The sequence below is a fragment of the Apteryx rowi genome, unplaced genomic scaffold (assembly GCF_003343035.1).
Source record: "Apteryx rowi isolate R43461 unplaced genomic scaffold, aptRow1 scaffold_765, whole genome shotgun sequence".
Classification (NCBI taxonomy): domain Eukaryota; kingdom Metazoa; phylum Chordata; class Aves; order Apterygiformes; family Apterygidae; genus Apteryx; species Apteryx rowi.
This window is the reverse complement of record NW_020451055.1, coordinates 313,160-320,496: the sequence shown is the minus strand read 5'-3', so window position 1 is coordinate 320,496 and position 7,337 is coordinate 313,160. Positions and strand designations below refer to the sequence as shown.

Below are 7,337 nucleotides of genomic sequence, written 5' to 3'. Positions count from 1 at the left end.
ATCTGTGTTGTTCTCCTTTGGATCAAGAAGCACCCAACTTTCTTCAAGTGTGGTGCCCTTAACTGAATACAGTATTCCAGTGGAGGCATTACCAGCAACAGTGAAGGGATTGTTTCAGGTATCTGTGCTTCTATTTACATATTCCAGTATGTTATTTGCCTTTTTTCCAAGTGTGATGTGGTTGATTTATGCTTAGTTTGTGATCCACTTCAACCCGTACATTTTCTACAGAACTTCTACCTACCTAGCCAATCACAACTTGCCCTATATTACTGCAGTTGATTATTCCTACATGACTCCAGAATTCTGCTCTTTCCCTTAAACTGCATCCTATTTTTAGACTAGTCAACTAATTTTCCAAGATTATTTTCAATTTCAGTATTCAATTCCAATATTGTACTCTCATGGTTGCCTCTCCTACACCTCTGTCATCCATAAGTAGAGTATAATCTCTCCTGTCACCCAAGTTATTGATGATACTGTTGAACAATATCAGACCCATAATGTATCTCTGTGTGACTCTGCTCAAAACATTCTCCCAGTTTGACTGCGAAGCACTAATAACTTGAAATTTTTTTCCAACCATTTTTACATTTATCGTGAATGCATTTCCCTAGCCTGCTTGTGAGAATGCTATCCAAAACAGTGTTGGCACTTTAAAAAATAAACTAAGATGCATAGTATTTATTGCTTTTCCTCACTGACTCTCTCCACAAGATACATTATTTTGTCATAGAGTTAAAACATATTGGTTTGACAGCATTTGTTATGGACAAATCACTATGAGTTATTATCACTTTGTCAGAGGTCACATTTTTGTCTCAGGTAAAGGTTCAGAAGGACAGGATCTAAATTAGTCCTTTTGTGTTTCTATGTGTCAATTCTGTAGAAGTACAGATAGTTTGAAAGTACTTTTTTTGTTTTGGTGCACCCTGAAATTACCAAAGCATTTCCAGGAATTAAAGAGGTGCCTCTAGGTTAAAGAGAAGGATATAACAGATTGATGTAAAAGACAAACACAGTGGAAATCCCAAGAAATCTGAGTAGCACAAAGTTAGTTTATCAATGTTACTAATATATTTTAATTGAATTATTATAAAAGCACCTGCAACTTATCTGCATTTATAAAGCTTTCATGTGTATAGTTATGTATATATTAATTCATATTAAAAGGTACACCATAAATCTACAGCTGCACACATAAAAGGGCTTCCATTGCCAATATGTGCAATTGTATACTGAGTCAACTCAATCAGCTACAGCTGTTGTGCTTTGTTCTATAACAACAAATTCACTATCTGCTAACTACATACTGCTATGAATAATTCACAGCTGATGCGCATGTATTTTTATATAAATGCCTCCAGTAGGGGGTATCCTTTATTTATGGCCAATATTTGCCAGATTAAGACAGTTATGCCAAGTACTCTGAAAGAGGAATACCTTAGCCAAAGCACAATTGTTATTATACTCCCATGAATTTTCATGTTTGAAGTGCAAAATCCACACTTTTACTATGCTGTAGAATACTACTTCCGCTATCAAAAAGCTTACCTTATCCTTCCATGCACACTGGGCTTACTGCCAACCGAGTAAGAAGCCTGGCACATCTTTTATAGTCTGTCATGGAAAAACACCATAGATATAGACATTTTTCAAGTAACCAGTTTTGCTTTTAAAAATCAAAGTTGTTAAAGGTGTGCAAATTATTGTCATAATAAACTTTAATCAACACCTTAGTCTGCAACAGTATAGAAATCTGCTCCTCAGACCTAGAAATTTAGTGTGCATGAGTTACATAACTGAGCCTTGTCTAACTGGTACATACAACTACATGCATGTGATTTGTGCATACTTAATATCTATAGATAAATAACATGAATGTGCGTGGAGGTTGTCCAAGTGCATGTATGTATGAAAATTTATGCATCTGTGCCTGTACTCCAGTGTGGGATCTAAACATGGGACTACAGTATTTCCACATTAGGGGAAGAAAACATACTGCTCACCCATCTGTAAAATTCAGTCCTCAGTGAATAGGTCTAACAACATAATTAAAAAATGATGCAGCTTTCCAATATATTGTCCTCCTGGAAGAACCGATATATTAGATGAATAAGGTCTCTGGTTGATAGAAACAGAACATATATATTCCCTTACACCAATATAGAATGATTTCACCTATTCTTTTGATGCTCTCTGTATAATCACAGGAACATTAAGTCTAGCCCCTAGCTACAGTAAGGAGCCACATCATATAAACTCATTCATAACTGTATCAAGTTTGATCTTAAAACTAGTTAGGTTGTTTTTTCCACAGTATTCCTATTGTTAGTAGTTCTGATGTTAGGCACCTTCAGCTTTTTCATGCATTCGTAATAAGGAGCTGCGTAGTGATGAACAGAACTGATGCAAAGCTACGAAATTAATCAAGAGACGTGGTTTTTTTTTTCTTCTACATGGCAAACTGAAAGCAAATCATGTGAAAGCTGGCCATGAACAGACAGCAGACTAAGTTAGTGTCCATATGTCAATGCTACTATGCTACACAAAGCACTAGAAAGTATGCCCACAAAATACTTTTGTACTAGCTACCACCTTGTTGCAGCATCATGGGCACTTTTTTCTTTGTTGATCTGCCTTTCAATGACTACATAGACTGAATAGGTGAGTATTAACCTAAAATCAGAATATGATCAGAAGTAACATGATACTGCGCATGAAGAATTACAAGAGGCTGTTTATTTCGTGTTCCTACAAGAAATTTGCTTTAAGAAAATGCTAGCAAGTCTAGCCTAGTGACTGATAACAATTTTTGCTTGGTATCATTTCATTAATGAGTAACTACATCTAATGTTTCCTAGAGATTCAATGTTAACGATCCCTCACAACTTAGATGTGCTATAATTGCCATTTATACAAGTTATGTTCCATTACTCAGAAAACATTATGTTAGTGGGTATTTCACCTGTCAGGAGGAAAAGGCTAATTCAGACTTTCAGGCCACCTAGTCTTTAGCTTCACAGCTGAAGGTACTAGTTAGCGCTGAGTCAAATGATGTTTGTGATGTGACYCTTATGGTAAAGGTAATATGACCATGTGTTTGTCTAAAACAGACTAGTTATTAACAAGTCCATCCTCATAATCAATGTAAACTGAACATGACCTGGTTAGCCATTATCAATAATTCTTCATCAATTGTAAGTAGTCTGGTATCTTTCCAAAATGGTCCTAATCTGAATCCTTACACATAGGAAGAAAGTCTGCAATTCTTAACAAATACACCTTTAAAATATATTGGGCTGAAATATTTATTAATACTTGAAACTTGGAATCTGAAACTCTTGATTCTATTCCCAGCTCTGCTACTGACCCAACTGGTTGACCTTAGTCAAGTAAAATAAAGTGCTCTTCCATTCTAAAAAGGCTTTACTGAAATAGCATCTTCTTACTCAACAGGTCTGCCCTCTGTGTCAATCTGGAGTCATATCTATTGACTGATAAATGTCAATTTCTGATTTTTTTTTAATTCTCTATGCTGCCAACATTGCTGAGATATTGCAATTTGTGTCCATCAGTTGGTTTGTTTACTAAGCCTTAGTGAGTTATACTTATGTATTTCACTGAAGACAAAGGTTGCAAAGATTTACAGGGAAGACCACTGACAAGCTGACTTACCAAAATATAAAATGTCTATAAGATATGTTCTGCATAAGATAATTCATAAGAAGGAATTAGTCCTATCTGGCTTTCTGATCCTATTTTGAGTCTGCCTAAATATGAGAGGTTTAGGAAAGGAGTTGTATGTTCCTATGCAAAATAAACACCTTTGATTTGAAACCAAACAGACCGATGCATAGGTATCTAGGGAAGCAGTATTTACAGTCATTCTACACAGTGTATTTGCATTGAAGTCATGTTTCCCCTTTACCAACCAGTAATACTATCCCAGCAAACATGCTGTAAAGCCCAGTTAGCACCTTTCAGAGCACTTCAGACTTCACTGCAAGAAACATAGTCTAGCATAGTATCATGAACCTGGTATTCCATAGAGATACTATATTTAAAAGTTTTCTGATGTTTTATGAAAGTTAACCTTAGCTTTTGGCACTTACATGCTGGGATGGTGCAGTCCCTTGTATTGTGATAAAGTCGATGAAAGTGTTTACTACATTTTGGGCTGAAGTAGAGAGGACCTGAAACATAAAGAAAAATAATTTATTAATCAGCACAGCTCACAGGAGCTATTGGAAGAACAGTGCAGCCTACAGTTTGTAGATGAAATAATGGATATGAATGTAAAATTAAACATACCTGTTAAATGCTTTAAAAACTTGTCTTTCATCCTCAGATCTCTGGGAACTATTTCTGTTGGACACAAAAAAGAATATTCACAGTGCTACACTGGAGCTATGTTTGCCAAGTATAGTATGAAAGAAAAGGGAATAAACTCTGATGAGCAATCAACACTGTTACATCTTGACAGACACACAAAGATCAAAACTCATTTGTGTACAATGGACCAAACTGAAAGCTTTGGTTTTGCATATGAAGCCACTGTAGAAAGTACTGCAGAGCACTGTGATGATGAAACATACAACATCTGTTAGGTGTGCAGTCATTAATGCTGTTGACAACTAACAGTCAGATTTTAGTTCTTTATGGTTTGCATTATCACCTAATCTAAATTTAAATTCTTTAAGAAAATTTAGCTCACAGTTGCTCGGAAATGGCATATTCCACCAACAGTAAAGATCCAAAGATGTATTTAAATTTGGTTTCCTGGCTTCTCTTCTGATTCTCTTACGCAAATCTATCCACTATTTTGTCAGAAGTGTGTTTGTACAAGTACTATCTGGCTGTAATCATGAAACTGGATTGATCTACTTACAGGAATCTTTCTTTTTCCACTAGCAGTAAATAAAATTCACAGGAAATGATCCCAAGCAAATTGCTCTCTTCTGGCTCCCTATGTTTGTGGTTTACCGCCTTGTGTTTTATGTTCAGCAGATGGCAAAATGAAACTGGTTTACTGAAATCCATTTTAGCCCTAACCTTTGCTTGTGTCTTCCTGATTTACAGCTATCTCTGATTGCTCTCCATTACAAACTCTATGCTGATAGTTTAGTGATGATTGTGTATGATACACTACATGGTGCTTTATTTATTTGACCATAAATGCCTGAGAAGCCTTTTTCATTCCCCTGGCACCTCTTATCAGATATAAAGCAGAGGACATTTCCATCCAGATCTGACTGACTTGTGAGGTTAGACAGTTCTCGAAAGTCATTCTTCATTTACTTGTAACTTTAGTGAGTGTAAATAAAATTGACCTTATTGTATTTGACCTAATTAACGCACATGTTTCACTCAGGCATTTCCCATGGGACAGACTCACTGGGAAAGTGATACCTAAACTGAAATGAAGGTATCTAAGCAGTAGAGTCCTCTGAAAAGGAACCTTTTCAGAATTACTGGTAATAATTCGAATATAACAACAGCATGAAAAATCCTGTTTAGGAGTCAATGACAGCAGTACCAACTACTTTGCTCTCAAGTGGTTTTATATTCACATAAACAAACATATCCTCAAAACCCAGATGTTTCACACCAACATACAGGTGTCAGATAGCCAACTCTGCCCAAATTCCAAGTTAAGGCTTAAGAACTGTATAGGTTAAAGTTCACTGCCAGTCTGGCCTCTTAACTTTTCGACGTTTATCAAACAAAATGTTCCCAGTGTGCTGATCTTAAGTAGAGCCAAACTGTCTTCCTTCATATATTCATTAATCATCCAGGTGGGAAAGTAACATTTTAGTAACAATCACCAACAACTGCTGATCGTTGTGATTCTTGAATATGAGTGAGAATGAAGAAAAGGCAGAAGGAAGCTTTATGAGATCAATAAATGGACACATAAATAGCAAAATAGCAGAGTGAAAGCCAGTTTGGAAAAAAATTAATAGACATCTGCTGGAAAATATTCAGAAAGTCATTTCCAGTAGGAGGTGTAAGCTGAGCAGCAGTAATGCTGACAGGGTTTGTGAGTGACACTGAATAGTAAATTAGACGTGGCAGCGGAGAAGCCAAATCAACTTTCAGATGGATACACAGAAGTACATCATGAAACAGCTTTAACTATCCTTCATCATGGAGCTTGGTATGACTGTTTCTGGACTGCTCTATACAATTTTGAATGTCATCTTACAAAAAAATCTGGACTTTCACTGGAGATTAGATAAAAGCAATTCAAATGAGTAGAATGATGACTGAAGGAATGATTCAAAATATTTGTGGCTTGTAGAGTGACACTGGAGTACTCTGTTCCAGCTCCCCAGTATTTCAAGGATGCTAGCACCAGAGTACGAAAAGGACTAATAAGTAGGGGTGAAAAGTTTAGTAAGGCTGAACTGCAGGAAAGACTTCTAAATGTGAACATTATAAGGGCACAGCATAGTCCTGCAGAGGAATTATTTGGTAGGGTCATTTCCAGGAAAGACTTAAAACAGGCACATTTAAAAAAAGGTAAGCTTCCAGGAGGAAGAACCTTTTTATCCCTGATTTCTCTGATCTCAACCCATTTCACTGCTTTCCTGTATTAATATTGTACATTCAAAGCCAACACACAAGAGGTCTGACTTTCAGTTGAGTATATTGTCCAGAGAATAAGAGTCTCTGAAGCATGAATGGAGTTCTTCTATTCTGAAGTTGCAGTCCGTATGAGTTTCTGATAACCAGAGGGAATTGCAGATATTTTGAGTGATGAATTTTTGATACAAAACTAGCAATCTGATGTGATTTCTGATTCCCCAAGGCAGTATAGAAAGTTCCCCTAAGTCATGGATTGCAACTTACCAACTCTCTGCTCATCCTGGTATCCCCCATAGTCCGCCACTTCCCTTCGATCTAAGGTGTAGTCGTTTTTGGAGAAGTACTGCACCCCACTGTCCTTCTCCAGGTGGTACCTTTTCAGTTCCTGAATGATCTCCATGATCAGATTTAAGAGACTCTGCCTGTCCTTCAAATCTGTGGAGTCAGTTTTCTCTTTGCAATATCCTGCTGAGAGCATTAGGAGCACCAGCCCCAGCAACCCAGGAGACCTCAGTCCACTCATTGCAATCTGACCTGAAGGGTGAACGACAAGATGAAAAGGAAGGATCTGCTGCTGTGGGAGGCCTCCTGTTTCTCTGAAAGAGAAAAATTGGGGGTGGGTTGGAGATGGGGAGACTCCAAGGGGTGAAATCAGGAAGATTACAGAAGAGCACGGAGCCCGCTTTTCAGGTTGCGCCAGGCGGGTGCCCGCGCACCGGCGGGGGCTGACCCGGGCAGGCAGCGCG

General features: G+C 37.5%; 1 protein-coding gene and 1 long non-coding RNA gene across 2 annotated transcripts; one reads left to right on the top strand and one right to left on the bottom strand.

The window, feature by feature from the left end:
- Positions 1–4,773, top strand: LOC112976762. Its single transcript, XR_003257141.1, has 2 exons — positions 1–118; positions 4,352–4,773. It is a non-coding gene; the product is annotated as an uncharacterized LOC112976762 (long non-coding RNA).
- Positions 1,180–7,132, bottom strand: ALKAL2 (ALK and LTK ligand 2). The gene is made up of 4 exons (XM_026088331.1): positions 6,856–7,132; positions 4,315–4,368; positions 4,116–4,196; positions 1,180–1,620 (listed from the first exon to the last, which is right to left on the bottom strand). The coding sequence occupies exons 1-4, from the start codon at positions 7,112–7,114 to the stop codon at positions 1,556–1,558; spliced, it is 459 nt and encodes a 152-aa protein (XP_025944116.1). The 5' UTR covers positions 7,115–7,132; the 3' UTR covers positions 1,180–1,555.
- Positions 7,133–7,337: the final 205 nt, after the last annotated feature.

Coding starts and splice junctions, on each gene's coding strand:
- ALKAL2 (XM_026088331.1), bottom strand. CDS start 7,114: ATGAGTGGACTGAGGTCTCCTGGGTTGCTGGGGCTGGTGCTCCTAATG. Junction 4,369..6,855: donor CCAGGATGAGCAGAGAGTTG/GTAAGTTGCAAT, acceptor TGTGTCCAACAG/AAATAGTTCCCAGAGATCTG. Junction 4,197..4,314: donor GTTTTTAAAGCATTTAACAG/GTATGTTTAATT, acceptor TTTATGTTTCAG/GTCCTCTCTACTTCAGCCCA.